This window comes from Ictalurus punctatus, chromosome 10, assembly GCF_001660625.3.
Source record: "Ictalurus punctatus breed USDA103 chromosome 10, Coco_2.0, whole genome shotgun sequence".
Classification (NCBI taxonomy): domain Eukaryota; kingdom Metazoa; phylum Chordata; class Actinopteri; order Siluriformes; family Ictaluridae; genus Ictalurus; species Ictalurus punctatus.
Genome location: NC_030425.2, coordinates 2989941 through 3008154, shown reverse-complemented (window position 1 = coordinate 3008154; position 18214 = coordinate 2989941). Strand labels below are relative to the sequence as shown.

Below are 18214 nucleotides of genomic sequence, written 5' to 3'. Positions count from 1 at the left end.
GAAAAGGTCAGAATCTAGAGAGAAAGGACTGAAAAGTTGAATTAGGTGTGAATTAAGTGAGGAGAAAAGAAAATGGTATGACATCCAAGCAGGTCACACACGGAAACTGCGAGTTTTAAACAGTTTTAAGTGTCTCGGCTGATGTGCTGGAAGTGTTGCATGACATTAAAAGGATTATACCAGTCTTTAAACATCCTTTCCCTCATACAGTAAGTAACTGTTTTAAATTGTCTAAAAATTTGCTGAATCATTCATCAGCTAAGGCATTTGTTTACAGTTTACAGCTATGTGCAGCTGACCGTCCCATCCTCCGTTTATAAAACGGCATTTCTTTTGTCATAATTAAATGGTCATTTTTATTCTGTTAGCTTGCTTTTTTCATATTCTTTAATCAGTGTCAATAATATAAAACAACTGGTTTTCAAAAAATGTTCTTGATGGTACTCTTAATCCCTGACCTAATGAACTAACATGAGGATATGTTTTTGATAGGCACTCCAAAGCACTTCCTTAAGTCTCTCTGGATAAGGGCATCTGCTAAATGCTGTAAATGTAATAAAAAAATAAGAAAATTAAACTTGACAGTAAATTCCATATATAATCCATGAAAATGATGAGTTGAGATTTACATTACTCTCCTCATGTGTAAGTTCTCACACACTCAGGAGCACGACTAGGATACAAATGTTCCTCTGAAATTACAGGATTTTCATGAATACCAAATTTCTTGTGTAAATGTCCCCAAGAATGATTTACGAATAAATCTGTTCTTATTAATGCTTAATAAATGATAAAAGGCCCATTGTGCTGAAGTTGGCTAGATGTCCTACAACCCCAATGCCGAAAAAGTTGGGACAGCATGGAAAATGCTAATAAAAACAAAGAGGAATGATTTTGTAAATGTACTTTGACTTGTATTTAAATTTTAAAAAATGATAAAGACATATTTGATGTTTTACCTAATCAACTGCATAGTTTTTTGAAGGTAAACTTTTATTTTGAAATTGATGCATGCAACACGTTCCAAAAAAAGTTGTGATGGGGCAATTTAGGACTAATAGCGGTGTGGGAAGTTGAAATAAGAAGGTGATGTGAAACAGGTGAGGCAATCGTATAATCATAGTATATAAGGAGCCTCCAAAAAGTCCTAGTCCTTCAAGAGCAAGGATGGGTCGAGGCTCAGCGATCTGACAACAGATGCGTCAGTGAATAATCCAACACATTGAGAAGAACATTCCTCAAAGACAAATTGGAGGATTTTGGGCATTTCATCTTCTATAGTGCACAATATAATTAAAAGTTTCAAGGACTCTAGTCAAGTCTCTGTACATAAACGGTGAGGCCGAAAACCACTTCTGAATGCACGTGATCTCTGATCTCTCAGACGTCACTGTTTTAAAAACTGTCATGAGTCTGTAATGGAGATCCTGACATGGGCTCGGGAATACTTTGGTAAACCATTGTCAGTCGACACCATTCACCGCTGCATCCACAGAAGATAGTTAAGGCTTTACTCTGCAATGCAGAAGCCGTACATCAACACTGTCCTGAAGCACCGCCGACTTCTCTGGGCTCGGTCTCATCTGAGATGGACAGTAGCACAGTGGAATCTTGTTTTGTGGTGCGATGAGTCAACATTTCAAAGAGTTTTTGGACAAAACAGCCGTTGTGTTCTCCGGCCCAAAGAGAAAAAGCTGTTATCAGCGTCAGGTCCAAAAGCCAGTATCTGTCATGATATGGGGGTGTGTCAGTGCCCATGGCATGGGTAACTTGCACATCTTTGAGGGCACCATTAATGCAGAAAAATATGTACACATTTTGGAGCAACATACACTGCCGTCCGGAATAGGACAACGCCAAAACACATTCAGCCCAGATTACAAGTGCACAGTTGTGTAAGCAGAGAGTGCGGGTGCTAGCATGGCCTGCTGCAGTCCTGAGCTGTCTCTGATGGAGAATGTGTGGTGCATTATGAAGCGCAAAATAAGGCGACGATGGCCATGTACAGTTGTGTCACTGAAGAAATGCATAATGGATGACTGGGGGAAAATTCCACTTGCTAAACTTAAACAACTGGTGTCTTCCCTCAGCGTCCAAACTCTTAATAAGTGTTATTAAAAGAACAGGTGATGTTACACAATGGTAAACAGTCGACAGTCCCAACTTGAACTGTGTTGCAGTCATCAGATTTGAAATGAGTCTATATTTTCAAGTAAAACATCAAATAATGTGTTTTCAATATAGTACAGGGTCAATTGAATTTTCAAAGTGACTTTTTTTTTCTTTTGCATATTCCATACTGTCCCAACTTTTTCAGAATTGGGGTTGTAATATGGGACGATTTTGCTGTCAGTGGCAATCGGATGGTAAATCTCATAGGAGAGGAAAAGTGTGAGAGGGAAAACAGTGCACAAATAATACAATCCACTGAGATGTCATTGATCACCACACATTTCTGATATGTCAGAAAATTTAACTGTACAATGTGTAATGTGAGCAGTGTCTTGATCCTACGTGGAGATCAGAACCCTAGTTAGCATGGACCACTAATGTCTTGGTTATCATCAGTATGTTGTGGTTATTTCGTTTGTTCATTTTTAAAGTTTAAGTAAATAAATCTGTACCTCCTCATCAAAATTTTAGCACCATTGTGATGTGATTTTCCTTATTGCATTGATTTATGCAGCGTGAGCAGTAGTCAGATGATAAGATTTCTCCTGACATCAGCGTAAGCCTGACCTAGGAAGGGCAAGGGCTTGAAATGACAGGATGGGAAGGTTTGGGCTGGGTGGGATTAAAATGTTATTGGAGGGGTCTTTGTTTCTATTTTCTACCAGTGTTGTTTTAAATTGATTGTGTAAATTGATTGTGTGTATGTACTGTTGCAAAAATTGTTTTACACTTTTACATGTCTATTGTTTCCTTAAAGTATGTTGATAATGCAATTTGATCTCTCAGCTGCAAATTTGTCAGAATTCACATGAACCAAAGTACAAAAAGGGTAACAAGTAACTAACAAATGGGTAACACTGTCACAGTAGTAGGGTAATGTTTATAGATTTTCTTGTTGTTTCATTTTTATTAAACAAAATTGCTCTTGCTTGTCAGAATTCCTCGAAACTATTGCTGGTTTCATCTGGGTTTATTTATGTACCAACCTCTTATGAATTGTAATTACTGGTTATTGTTTATTCATATGTGGCACTTTTCATTTTGGTTGCAAAGCAATCAATACAAAAATACCACCAACGAGCCTGTAACAATTGCAAGCAAGCATAAATGCTCTTTTATCTACACATATGCAGGCTGAATCACTGAGTTGCACTGTGGTCTTCCTCGACTATAACCCATCAATCTATCATGAATTAAGTGATGGTAGAAGACAGCTAGTTTCAGTATAAAGAAAGATAGAGGGAACGGTCTAAGCATAGAAGAAACAAAAGGAAAAGAGGTGACATTTCATTTAATAATGCACTGCTGAGGATCAGTGTTCCAGTGATATACTCTAGAGCAGGGGTGTCCAATCTTATCCGGTGTGGGTGCAGGTTTTCATTCCAATCAAGCAGAAGACACAACAGAGTCTACTGAAACCCAAGCTCAACTGATTAAACAGGTGGAATCAGGTGTGGTTCCTGCTTGGTTGGAATGAAAATTGAAAATCTGCACCCACACCGGCCCTTTGTGGATAACATTGGACCCCCCCCAACCCAAATCCCTAGAGGATTAAGAGTCATTATGTAGTTTGCCATTTATAAAGACTAGGAACTAGGACTCAATTTTTTGACACGGGTTACAACTTTAGCCCTGTAAAAACCATCACACATCCTAGACAGCAAGCGAAAAGCTGATTAAACTTTTTGAACTGTAGAGCATTTTAGAAAAGCAATATTCAGCTTTACCCTATACAAATACGCGAAATACAAACACACAAAATACAACGTCTTGTGCTACACATCAATGAAGGACATACACATCCCTGGGAACACTGTACGTGGGGGAGAAACACACCCTGAATGGGATACCAGTCTATCAAAGGGCACATTCATATATTATTTTAGTGTTGCCAATCCACCTAATGGCAGTCAGCGGAAACCAGAGAACCCACATGGACATGACGAGAACATGCAAGACTCTACACAGACACTAACCTGAACTCAGAATTGAACCATTTACCCTGGAGCTGTGAAGCAGCAGCACTACCCATCTTCACCACTGTGCCACCCATATAGTTGAAATATGCATTCATAAAACCTAGCTAATCAAATATACCTAGTTTGAATGAGCTATTTTGTCAACATTATGAAGGATAGCACCTGTGTTTGCAGGTGCTCACAATAAGTGACTCATGTGAAGTCAGCTATTTACAGCAAGTGATTTACATCTGGTCTGGGTAAACATCATGTACATGTTTTCCTTTCATAATATTTTACTCTAGTTTTTAAATAAGGTTTAACCCAAAACATATTTTTGTAAAAATTAGTATCTTGTTGTTACATATTTTGTTCTCATTGTGATTAATATCTACTGCATTCAAGCATAACTCTCAAACCATAATGGGCTGTTGTGTTATTGCTGTAGCTAAAACACTCAACACATCTAATGTGAGAAGTCACCTCTTTCATTTATACTTTAAATGGATTTATATTTAGCCGGCATATGGCAAAATACCGTACATAAATTAGTTCAAAGGTGGAATTTACAAAGAATTATGCTGCATTTTTTATGTGAGAGCCAACAACCCAGATAAAAAAAAAAATCACATATGAGACCATTTTAATGCCATTATTTTATGAATTCATAGAATTTATACTTATTAAATAAAAAAAAAAAAGTGAACCTGTAAAAAAAATTTGTACTTGTGAAACATAAATATAGGCATTTGTAATAAATAAATAAATAAATAAATAGTCTGTGGAATTGAAAAGCATTACAAATAATTATAAGTACAAAAGCATTACACCTACAAACCTGATACACACACAAATACATTTACATACAAACAGTGTCTACAATTACATTTCATTGTACAGCTCATGTTCATATTCAACGCATGTGCTAATGCATGTTCAAAAAAGTTGCTAGATAAATCACCAGATGGAAGGATGTTAAAATCTAATGTGGGTGTCAAAGGATAATTTCTTTTTTAAGGTAATGATATTTATTTCTCCATATACATTCTAAAAGTTTAGAGTCAATTTTCCTAATAACTAAAGGGATATCCAGAAGTAATGAAGCATTACCAAAGCTAGATAAGGCTTCAGATTTAGACAATGTATTCATTCATTTAAAGAATGATAGTCTCGTTTTTTTCCCCTCAAGTGAATATATAGTAGGGAAAAAGTTTACATCACATGTTTAAGAAGAACATTGCATATGGAAAAATACACCACCTTTCCAAGAGCAGTTCACTGTTCACATTTCACATTTTCTATATTTTTTAAGACCGGATACAGAGTACGACAACATATAATTGTATTCTTAACAGCTTTATGGCTCAATAAAAGATGGGTATCATCAGCTAATTGGGAATATCTGATTTCTTTATCCTTTATTTGAAAAGCCTTGAACACATCCCTGTTTATTACCATAACATAATAGCAGGAATATGTTGAATGGGCATGTTGAAGGATTTTATAAAATCAATTGTTCAACGTGTTTGTACAGTATAATGTCCCAAATTTCCATTTAAAAAATATTTTTAAGTTTCCAGTAAATTTACAAATTTAAAAATAATAAAGTCGAGCGAATGTTTGATATACTGTACATCTTGTACATCTTGTTCATGTGACAGAACATTGACATACAGTGTATACAATCAGTGGTGGAAATGGCCGAGATACATTGGGGGACTCTAGATGGGGTTTTTTTTGTTGTTGTTCTTTTGTGTGGGGGGATAAATATGATATAAATATAAACATATAAGTACAAATGGCTCTATAGTATATAATAACATTACCCTTATTTCATGTTTTCTACAAACAATATGCTTTCTTGGGTATCAACAAAGGCACCTGAAAGTGCATGAATGAATGAAGAACAACATTCATGAATTATGTGTGGCACAAAACAAACACCATTCATTCATCCTTATCTTCCATATCACGACTCATGATCCATATTTTATTTTCATGCTGCCCAAATGAGTGTCGCTCTCCCTTTTAAACTATTCTCTCTCTTTCTTGCCTTTTTTTGACTATCAACAAAAATGTGAGTGACCGCCCGTGTCAGTGCAATAAAAAATGAACGTGTTACAGTAAAAGCCCACAGTGGCTTGAGAGTCTGCATAAATGACAGCTTAAACACTTTGTAAACATTACATATCTCTCTATGTAACTATTGCCCATATTTCTATTTGTAACTAACATGTGGTCTAATCTAACTGTGGATAAAATACTCAGCAAGCTATGAAAATAAATTAAGATGAATAATGCCATTCAAAATAGATTAAACCTGGATCTTTTCATGTATGTGCACACAGCTTCAATATCAATATCAAAGATATACATTTAATTAAAGTGGCCTAGTGTCTTACACAAAATAGAAACTGAAAAATTGTGTTTAGTCTGTTTTATAGAAAAGCAATCCATCAATCTATTTAGTCCTGTCTAAGATAATATCATGCTAATGTTCTTGGAGTGTATTTTTATTGTGTTTTCCATACAGTATGTTTAGTGGGGAAACCATCCTTCCTGTCTCATCCACAGTGGGCTCAATAGGGCCTCGAGGACTTTACCTAGGACAAATGGTGATGAGGAGATTCTTTCCTGATCCATGACTGTAGCTCAACTGGCTCCTTTAATGAATGGATCTAAAAGAAATGTACAAAATTGTTATATTGTATGTTAAAGATTTTTGACAGACATAGTCCCTATTGCTGTAAGCCTAATAAAGAGTCCCCTCACCTTGTGTTTGTTGGGGTTCACCAGGATCACTTTTAGAGCTTGTCTTGTAATCGAGGGCAAGACAGCAGTGCAGCTAGTTAGAAATGATGCCAACCATACAACAGGATTGGCGAAGGCGTTTAATGAAGCTCCTGCCAAAATAATGAGGATAGTCTGTTTGAGACCATCTGAGAGCACAGATCATACTGTACCACTGAATGCCTGTGTGTAATCAATGGGTTTCTGCCTCCTTATTTTAATTCTTTCCTACTAGACTCTTTCCTAAGATCTTAACAAAAAAAAAAAGAAGCTAAAAGCTGTAGTTTAGCTGGCAAAGGACATCAAACCAATCCTTTTTTTTCTGATACAGGTCACATTGCTACAATGCTAAATAGCTATATACTGTAATGCTTTCAATGTATGATAACCAATGTTTTATATTAACTACATGGATTATTTCATTTAATTGCAAAATCATATTGCAGTTAAGTTTTTATGGTTTACGTTACATTACATAACTTTTTTGACATCACTGAAGCATTAATTTCTAATTCACTGCAATTTATGCAGTGAAGTAGGACTAAGATAAAGTATGACTAAATAAATTATGACTGAGATAAAATTATATATATTTTTATAACATTTTAGAAGACTAAGCAGTAAACTAAATCCTTTGACATGCAGTGTTATTTTTAACAAAGACACATTTAAAAATAATAATAATAAAATACTAACTCCTTAATATTACATGATTATGCCTTCTTTGTCTAGGATGTCCAGACTTGCAATACTTTGGATGTGAAACAATAGTCTGGAGAGTTTACACAGAATCGTGCGATAAGTAAAAAAAACATACAGAGAACAGACAGTTGAAGATTGGGAAAAATTGTTTGGTCTTTTTCCAGTCTTCAACTGTGTAGGTTTTCTGTAAGTCTGTGTGCACTATAGCCTCAAATTTCTGTTCTTAGCTGACAGGAGTGGAACTCAATATGGTCTTCTGCTGTTGTAGCCCATCTGCCTCAAGGTTTGATGTGTTGTGCATTAGAAAATGCTTTTCTACACACCACAACTGTATATACTGGTTATTTTAGTTACTGTAGCCTTCCAGTCAACCTGAACCAGTCTGGCCATTTAAGACAAAAGTTATCATTATACACAAGTAACCATGTAAGAAATACTTGTTTATGCCCTCTCTCATCAACAAGGCGTTTCAGCAGCAGAACTGAATGTTTATAATTTCTTCCACACTATTCTATGTAAACTTTAGAGACTGTTGGGTGTGAAAATCCCAGGAGATCAGCAATTTCTGAAATACTCAAATCAGCCCATTTGGCACCAATAACCATGGTCGAAGTCATCAAGATCACATTTTTCCCCCATTCTGATGTTTGAACATTAACTGAAGCTCTTGACTATCTGCATGATTTTATGAACAGGTTTTCCTGTTAAGGTGGATGGAAAGTGCAAATTAAAATTGGATCCTGGATTAATAATATATTAATGGATAAATAAATAATTTAATATGGACTTGATATAAGTAGGTCTGAGTATTTAATGCATTTCTTGTCTATATTATCACTACATCCAAAAAAAAACAACAACAAAAAAAAAAAAACAGTTTACCTGGCACCTAGTGTATGTCTCTCTGAAAATACTTAGACATGCTAGTACATCTGAAATAAAACGTATACATTGCCATACCTGTAGTAGGCTTGGATAAAATTTATATATATATATATATATATATATATATATATATATATATATATATATATATATATATATATATATATATAATTATTAGTAATATGTTTCTTTTTTATTTTATTTTATTATATCATAACATAAGCATAGTCATGCTATCTTCAGTAACATACCGAAGACTGCTGATCAAATACTGGTTTGTTGACCAATGATACGATTTTTAAAATGATTTTTACCCATTGTCGCCAAATTGTTCTACACCACATGTGCATTTATGTTAATGTTCATGGATATGAAGATATGAATATGAATGAATGAATGGATATAAAGAGAATACCAAAGAAATTGTAGTCTTTGGGGGAAGATGTAAACAGACGAGGGCTATGAAGGATAATGGTGCTCAGGAAAAACAGAACCAGACTGAGGAACACTGCAGCAAAATTGTACTTAGTCCAGTATTTAGTCTGTAGACTGATCTAAGAGACACAAGTAAAAACGACAATTAAAATAGATTAAATATATTTTCCAAATTCAAAGCAGAAAATTCACATTCAAATTCTTCTGAAAGAAGGAGCAACATTTTACACAGTTTTGAGAATAAACATACCTCAACAGTAGCTGAGAAAACAGCTGACATTTCCACAGTAACAGCCAAAGTCTGATAGTCTAAGTCTGAGTCCTGAAATACCCCAAAGGGCAAGAAGAAGAGGATGATGGAGGTATAGATGGCGTAGATCAATGTCACAAAGATGGTGATGGGGTTGAAAAGCTCCTGCCTCTGTCCAACCATATAGTGCTCTGGCCAGCGAATACAGCTCTCAGCACTCATGTTCTGCACCAGTACCCAGATTTATGTGAATCATTCAGCAAATGAAAATCACTGTAAAGTTCTGATTAGGCCAACTGCCAATCTACTCACCTGGTCAAATAAACCCAAGCACTGAACAGGCAGGGATGTGTACAAAATGGAGTAAAGGGAAATAAACCAGCTCTCATACATAACCTGGATAATACACAATAGATGGTAAGTCTTAGTTCAAATATTGCCCATAAAAGTAAAATCTCATATTACTTGAAACCCAAAAATAATTTTCAATTGCAAAATACTTTACATACAGTGTAAGTTGTGTATATGATATCAGACAAACTAGTAGAAGAGAGAGGGGTACATTGTTACATGGGTAAGTGTTCATACGTCCAACACCAGAAGCACTAACCTAACAAGAAATAGTTGTTTTGTGTGGCTTCATGTTCTGAGGTCAATTCCCTGTTCACATGTGGTCAGTAGCACTCTGATCTGAGGTGAGCACAATTTTTCACTGAATATTCCGAATTGTATTTTTCAGTGGGGAGAGAATAAAGTGTCTTCTGAAACTTTAGCTGCAGTTTTTTGTTAAGTTAGTCTTAAGATATATGGCCATAATTAGTACACATATGCTTGAGGGAAGTTGTCGCAAAGGCTTTGGGGGCAACATGTCAGATGTGAAAGAATGCTCTGGTATATAAACTGACATTGCTCAAAAGTCATTATGATATTATATAATCAGCTACTTGGTTTCCGATCTTTTCTTTCCTAAACAGAAAATAGCAGAACTGCATTAAACTCCCCAAGACTATGAGAGTAAACTTTAATATGCATTGTGCATAACATTTTGATTGGTGTAGTGTTTATTTCACTTGCGCCATAGCAATAAATACCCAATTGAAAAAGCGTTATTAACAGATTTTTTTTTTCTTTCAGACAATAAAGTGTTATTACAGTATCTAAACAAATACATTTTTGGGTGTTTGGCACAACCACTGAGGACACAGGAACAGAATATGTCTATCTTATTTCTTCACTCTTGTTATTATTGTCTGACAGTCAAATGCAGTTGCAGATGCAGTTCTAACGAGTGCTAATTTGTCTCTTGTTATTTATTTAACTTCTCATTAAGCCGCATTAGGGCTAGAATATGTGACACAAACGCAGTAAAATAACTGATCAAACTGAGCAAGAATTGTCTAATTTATATATTTATATAATTCCTCATAAGCACATACATCTGGAAGATGTCTGGAAAAGAATTGGACCTCTGGAATACATCGGATTTAAGTATGTAATTTCAGTTGTCTAAGCACTGCCTGCATCACTTACTGACTCAAAAATAAATGTGCATTCACCGTCCTGAATGTTAGCAGCTTGTTTACTTAATTAGTTACGGCAGTGACAGGCACAGACTTGGAAGTTCAGCAGTGTAAATCATTTCTGGTTAGCAAAGATTCAGCTGGTGGTGTTAAGTGACGGAAGGAAGGCACTTTTGGCTTATTAGCTCTGGAGGCTCGGGCTCCTTTCTCCATTTAACTTGACTTGAAGTGAGTTCAATGCATTAGCTTATCTTTTAAGCAGAAAGCATTTTCTGACCTTGACAGATATTGGAGGAAAGCGAAGCCTTTTGGCTTATATTTGAGTAATAACTCGTAGCAGCATTTGCCAGTGTTAAAATGCAGATTCTCTACGCAAAATGGATGTAGACTGACAGGTCTGGATAAACACTTGGGCACAGTCATTGACTCAAAACTCACTTTTGATAAGAACTGTGAATTGTGTGTAAAGGCAAAAATGAAAGATACAGACATAGTTTTGTACCATCAGCTATTTCACTATTAAATAATTTAAAAAATTACAGGTTAAATTTTTAGATCCAAGTAATGGGATTTTCTATAGACAGCATTTAGAACCAACTCCCAGAAAAGTTCAACTTCAGTCAATCAGTAGCTGTTCTGAGGAGTCTGTAGGTTTACCTGGGCACTGAAGCCATTGTACAAGCTGAACCAGATGTTCACCAGAGCGAAGGAAGTTGTTTTATACAGGAAGTAATTCAGAAAGCTGCAGATGCGGTGGTAAGACCAGTGACCATGGACCAGCAGCAGTCTGCGCAAGAAGCGAAACTGTGCCAGTGCAAAGTCTGCATTCTGTACAGCCTGACCATCTTCTACACCACGTACACCAACCCCTATATGTGCCACTATGTTGACATGTGGGAAAGAGAGAGAGCTGTAGTCACTTTTTAAGATCTGGACACTATGTAGTTTATGATAATATTGGATTGACATATCTGCAATATCTATTTTGAAAAATCTTGTCTTTTTCTCTTGATACTCTCAATTTAGTCTTTCTCTACTGCTTACTCTTAATCATATTCACATCGTTGGCACCATCTCCTATTGCCATTGTGATGGAGGAAGCAAACTTCTTTACCAACTCTACAATTTCAGCCTTCTGCCCTGGGGTCACACGACAACACAGCACTGACTGGCACTGGTTGCACAAATACACAAACCTGGCACCCAACTCAGGTGTCTTGATCAGATTTTCCTATAAAAAACAAACAGAATGAGTTTTGGGGTGGATATGATGTAATACTGTAATCAGACATTTACAAACTATGGAACTTGAGTAGAATACTTTGGACAAACAATTGATTCCATAGTCATCTATAGAGTAAAATACAATTTTCCCATAAGCTTTGAAGTTCCACCTCCTTTAATTTTTATAAACTTTTTTTTTTTTGCTGTGTCCACACTGGAAAACAAGCTGCCTCGCATTTATTAGAAAAGTTAAGATGAATACTGGGATAAATGGGACTGTCAGAAAATGTGCAGCATATTCCTTGTTATCTTAGAACAGTGTTTGTGAAGTGGCTCTGTTTCTTCTGACATTACTTGACAAAATGCTCAGTAAAGATTGATGTATACATGATACTCACAAGTTCAAATCCATCAACAACAACGGCAGATTTTCTCCATTGAGACATTTTGTGTGTGCTCCAAACATGAGACACTTTATTTTTATTGAAACACAATTCTTTACATGGAGACTGAAGAATCTCTCTTAAAAAAAAAAAAAAAAAAAAGAGACATATTTAGATATTCATGACTACACTGGTGCATTAGTCAATTAAAAAAGTGTTTGTATATACAAATGTCTGTGTGTGGATGCATCCATACACCTTACCTGAGCTCCTCGCCTTGAAACAGTTTTGTTTCTGGATCAATCAACTTGCAGGCATAACCCACATTCACAGCTGTTTCTGTTCATTTGGAGATAGAGAAATGAGTCACTCTCTGTTAGTCGCATGTCTTACAGTGTAACTTGCTGTAACTCTGAGCTGTTTGTTAGTGTGAATGGTGAAATGTATGTTTGACAGTGAGCTGTGACAGTGAAGCAGAAATATGTGAAGGATCCACTGGGAGTCTATGGCAACCCAAAGCCCAGCACCTTGTAAGCTTTTTGTGTAAAACTCTTTGAGTAATTGGTCATAAATACGGCGATGGAAAAAGTAAGCAAACTTTGCGCATGTAGAAATCATAAAAATGACCTGAGCATGGAGATCATGGAGCCGCACTCAGTGCATTACTATATAAGTATAGAAATTGCTGATTTAAAACATTGTGTATCATGTCCATGTTTATTTTCTCTTTTTGTTAATCAGTCCCAATCTCATGTCACGTCAAATTTCTATAACACTTCAGCACCATTCCTCTGGCTCATTTGGCACCTTGTGGCTCACATTAAGAGGTCACACCTACAGAAACATTTCATCAAATCATGGGCTGTGTCTGAAATCGCGTACTGCGACAATACCTACTGCATTCAATTCAGTACCTACTGTTGATATAGTACATACTGATCAGTATAAGTGGTAAGCATGAATACAATCCAGACATACATCTTATGCATCAGTTCCATTGCCTTATGGGATACCGCAGTATCCACACTGTCCAATGGTTCTATACTGTAGAATCTCGGCAGAAGAAGTAGGTCAACCAGGTATTTCTTGCCTACTGTTCCATGAATAGTGAGAATTTGGACATACAACTCCTGTGGTGTACTGCTTTTCGGCTACTATGTAGTAGGGTAGTAGGGATAGTCGGACGCAACCATGTTTCTTGTTTTGTTAGGAATTTGTGATGTGCCAAACAGTAAGTCAGCCATTTTGTGTTTTAACAAACCTTAAAACAAAAATATTTTTCCGCATCTTGTCCTTCAAAATTTGGATTATAGCAAATTCTGAGACATCATATTGTGAGAACAACCTGCATTACAATTTGCCCATAATGCACACAAATTTAATAATGAAGTGAGGACATATCTCAGGAACCCTTTCATGTATTGACACCAAGCTAAGCACATATAGTTAGCAACATGAACCGATGTTAATAAACAAGCTTAAAGTTCAAGTACTGTGATTAGGAACCTTTGTAGAAATCACAGTACCAGTCTTATCTCCGGTCAGCATCCACACTTTCACTCCTGCCTGCCGGAGGCTGACAATGGTCTCTGGGACGCCTTCTTGTAGACGGTCTTCAATAGCTGCCACCCCAAGGATCTTTAAAAAATAAAATACATGTAAGCAAAATAAAATCGATTCAGTGTTGTCACCTGGTGGGATCATTGAAACCTGCCAGTACCTCTATAAAGAAACCTTTTTTTTTAATAGCTTGAAATATATTAAATCACTATTTCAGCTTGAAATTAAATCACCAGCTCTCGTATTTCTTCATTAAGTCTTTAGAGTATTTTTTTTAACAGTTTGGGACTAGTCTGGTATGTGTGGTAGGGGAGATAAAAATTCCCAAACCGGGATGAACTAGATTTCTGCTTTTGGTAAAACAAAGCATGAGCAGAATTGTTTGGCACGTGTTGTAGAAAGAAGTTTGCACTATAGTTTGCAGTTTGCAGAAGTTTGCACTATAAAAGGACTGAGTGTTTGTCCTGGTGGGTGAATTAGATACAGGCAGCCTTGCTTACTGCTAGGTAGCATGTTCTCATTCATTCCTTTTATGGCATATAGTAGTAAATGACATAATTTTTGTAGATTGGTTGACTGGCATGAAGCCATGTTGTCATATTGCATCCATCCTGAGAATGTGATATATACTTGGGACAGATATTGTGTTTGGATGTATTTTGCAGCCAACTTCGCTGTCCTGCCATTGCTTCACATTGACTGCAACAGTGTATTGATTAGGTATGTGCTGTTATTTAACCATGAAGGTGATTTGAGGAGTCTTCCTTTTTTTAAACAATGTTTTTAGGCCTAGCTGCCTTCAGGCCACTGTTTTGCTCTCTTTTTTTGTATTTCTTTTGTTGCTGAGCCACGTACATATGATAGGAGTTTGTTTGTTTAGAGAGTGTGCAGGGGTGTTTTCTGCCTTTGAAGTTCAGTAATATCCAGAAGTCATTGATTATCTGGCTTTTGACGTGGCAATAGTATTGTGAAGTTACTTGTAATTTTGAAGTTCTGTGTATCATCTGTGTAATTTTGCCTCTTATGCCACCACAATGGATTTGAAATGAAGCAAGCAAGATGTGAGAGAGTGTAGACATTCAGGTTCATTTCAGGTATGTTAACAAATATATTGCATTGACCATTTAGGACCATTTAGGACCATTACAGCCATTTTTTACATAGTCCCTCCATTTTCCCAGGCTCACAAGTAATTGGACCGATAAGCAGTTCCATGGCCAGGTGCGGTCTATTTCCTCTGGATTTCATGACAAAATAAGGAGATAAAAAGTGTTGAATTTGGCAGGTGTTCATGGGAATTCTCCATATGCGGTCCAAAGAGGTGTTGCTGCAAATGAAGGAGGCCATCATTAGGCTGAAAATACAAAATAGATCTATCAGAGAGACAGTAGAAACTTTAGGCATGGCCAAATAAACAATTTGATACATTCTTAAGAAGAAGCAATGCGCTAGCATGCTCAGCAACACTAAAAGGACTGGAAGACCACAGAAGACAACTAAGTGGATAATCGCAAAATTCTTTCCTTGTTGAGGAAAAGCTCCTTCACAACATTTAGCCAAGTTAAGAACACTCTCAAGGAGTTAGTAATATCAATGTCAAAGTCTACAATCAAGAGATGCCTTTATGAATGTAAATACCTCAAGATGCAAACCACTGGTAACACTCAAAAACAGAAAGGCCAGATTAGACTTTGCTAGAAAACATTTACAAGAGCCTGCCTAGTTTTGGGACAAGATTCCTTCGACAAACATGGTGGAGAAAGTGATATGGCATGGGTATATATGGCTGCCAATGGAACTGGGTCACTGGTGTTTATTGATGATGTGACTGCTGATAGAAGTAACAGGATGAATTCTGAAGTGTATAAAGCTATACTTTCCTTTCAGATTCAGTCAAACACTGAAAAATTGATAAGACAGCACTTCACAGTACAGATGACACAAAACATACCAAGAAAGCAAACCAAGTGCTTATAAGGCAAAGAAAAGGAATGTTCTTAAATGTCGTAAATGAGCCAGTCACCTTACCTCAACCCCACTGAGCATGCTTTTCACTTACTGAAGACAAAACTGAAGGCAGAAAGACCGACAAGCAAGCAGCAACTGAAAGACCTGACAAAGCATCTCAAGGGAGGAAACTCCGCATTTAGTCCATGGGTTCCAGACGTCAGGCAGTCATTGACTGCAAAGGATTTGCATCCAAGTATTAAAACCTTTGGGCCTGTGAAAATGGAGGGACTGTGTAAAAATGGCGATAATTCCTTAACAGATCATTCAATTATTTTGTTTAACCCCTTGAATTAATGCTGAAACTCTACACTTTCACAATCACATCTTGATTGCTTCATTTAAAATCCATTGTGTACGGAGGCAAAATTATGAAAATTGTGTCATTGTCCACATGCTAATGGACCTGACTGTATATTGATCATACTTTGGGTTTTATGCAATTAGATGTGAAATTTGCAGTGTGTTGTCTTTTTTCTTTATATATATTTTTTCTCTGTGTTTATTTTTATAATAATAGCAGATGAAAATATAGCAGAGCACCTTAAGACCCTTAGCGAATTGCTTTAGCAATGTCGGGCAGAAAATAGTTGGCTTAGTGCATGCATCAATAGATAATCCAGGAAATATGCGCACACATGTTGCAGTATTAGACCATAAGCAAATCATAATGAAACTAAAGCCGAATCCCAGGCATTTTCTCAAATTTAGATGCCTTTTTAAGGTCCGAAAAATAGGACATTTCCAGGAAAAAGAGGACGTCTGGTCACCCTAACAAAAGCATTTGAGCAATTCCCGCATTATGGAAGTGACATTTACAGTCAAAACTTGAAATATAAATTCTCAGAGAATGTATTTATTATCAGTATACTGAACCATCTTTTTATATTTTCCTAAACCCCTGATGAGTCCAGACATCAGAAAAATATCAGTCTATATAAATCTTTTTTATTTTAGACGAGGGAAATGTTCTGGATGTGACAAAAAAAGGACACAAGTTTTTGGGAGACAAGATACTTTGTAGGAATTCTGTGAAATAAAATGCACATACCAGAAGTATTAATACAGATTGAATGGAGATGGGTTGGCTTCTGCATAGAACATAAAATATTTATTTTATTTTAATTTTCGTTTTCGTATTTATGAGGAAGACCCATCGTTACGTACGTGACATCTCTCCGTTACGGATGTGACGGTTCTGAAAGCAGCACTTACCTGACTATGGATAAGCATTAAAAATGCTTTAAAAACTTCAACAGAGACCTCTAGTACCAAATTTTGACCTCTGAGGCAGCACAATTAGTCAACTTTAAACTGAAATCACAGTACCGCAAGTGGTTATGGATTATTTAAATCTGAGTTCACAGCATCTCTGATGTCGTTAAGGCATTGTTCAGGACTCAGTTTAGAGACCATGGATTTGGTGTGTGCACGAGACCATGAAAGGTACAGAATTGCAAGCTAGATCAGCAGATATATTAAATATTTATCATATCGGAATTGAAATCACCGGTTTCCCCCCACAATCCAAAGACATGCAGGTCAGGTGAATTTGAGACACTAAACTGCCTGTAGGTGTGAGTGCAAGTGTGAATGAATGTTTGTTTGTAGTGTGTAACTGTAACGGATTAAACTTTTTTGTATCCTGATTACATAACGCTGTTACATGTATTCCATTACTCCCTAAGCCTGAATATACATAAAGTACAATCTGCAATTTTTTCTGCATGGCTAACTTTGAGCTTGTTGAGTTTGTGGAGTTTAGCTATCCTGCTTCCATTGGTAATGGTTTTACTCATGAGAAATGTAGACTAGATTAAATTCTGAAGAAGTTTGTGGCATTAGATATGGACGTCTAAATGCTAAAGAGGACTAGGAATAGAGAGAGCAGTTGTTTTTTTTTTTTTTTTTTTTCTCGGAGTGTGGTTTGGGTAGGCAGAATTGAGACTCTCACTGTTGTGTGAATATGTAGTGTCTTGTAGATCAAATGTCATAGCTTGCCCATGAGAGCACCCCTTCACTCGTTCACGTGTTTCTCTTCAGACAGGCACTCACTGAGAAGCCTGTTAAAGGTGCTCTGGTTATAGGAGACTATTCTATGGCACAATAACTAGCCTTTAGGGGCCCCAGTGGCTGTAGTTAGCGTATAGGGTGCCTGGGTGTCGGACACTGCAGGTAATCTAAAGGTCTTAGCAAAGCACATGTTTTTCAAGATAAATATTTATCCATGTTTGACAGTGAAGGGTCACTAAGAGTAATATTGTAAAGGTATAAATTGGGAAAAACATTGTCCAATGCAGTAATATACTTTGGTCCCATCCCAATGCA

The 18214-nt window shown here is 36.5% G+C and overlaps 1 protein-coding gene across 1 annotated transcript in view; it reads right to left on the bottom strand.

The window, feature by feature from the left end:
* Positions 1-4733: 4733 nt before the first annotated feature.
* Positions 4734-18214, bottom strand: part of atp8b3 (ATPase phospholipid transporting 8B3) — a 37565-nt gene continuing 24084 nt past the window's right edge. The window contains exons 16-25 of the mRNA XM_053683359.1: positions 13846-13957; positions 12583-12658; positions 12335-12458; positions 11757-11943; positions 11370-11593; positions 9505-9588; positions 9193-9417; positions 8923-9061; positions 6903-7033; positions 4734-6808 (exon numbers count right to left, since the gene is read on the bottom strand). Coding sequence (XP_053539334.1) covers positions 6734-6808; positions 6903-7033; positions 8923-9061; positions 9193-9417; positions 9505-9588; positions 11370-11593; positions 11757-11943; positions 12335-12458; positions 12583-12658; positions 13846-13957 — 1377 coding nt within the window. The 3' untranslated portion in view covers positions 4734-6733. The remainder of the gene's footprint in view (positions 6809-6902; positions 7034-8922; positions 9062-9192; positions 9418-9504; positions 9589-11369; positions 11594-11756; positions 11944-12334; positions 12459-12582; positions 12659-13845; positions 13958-18214) is intronic.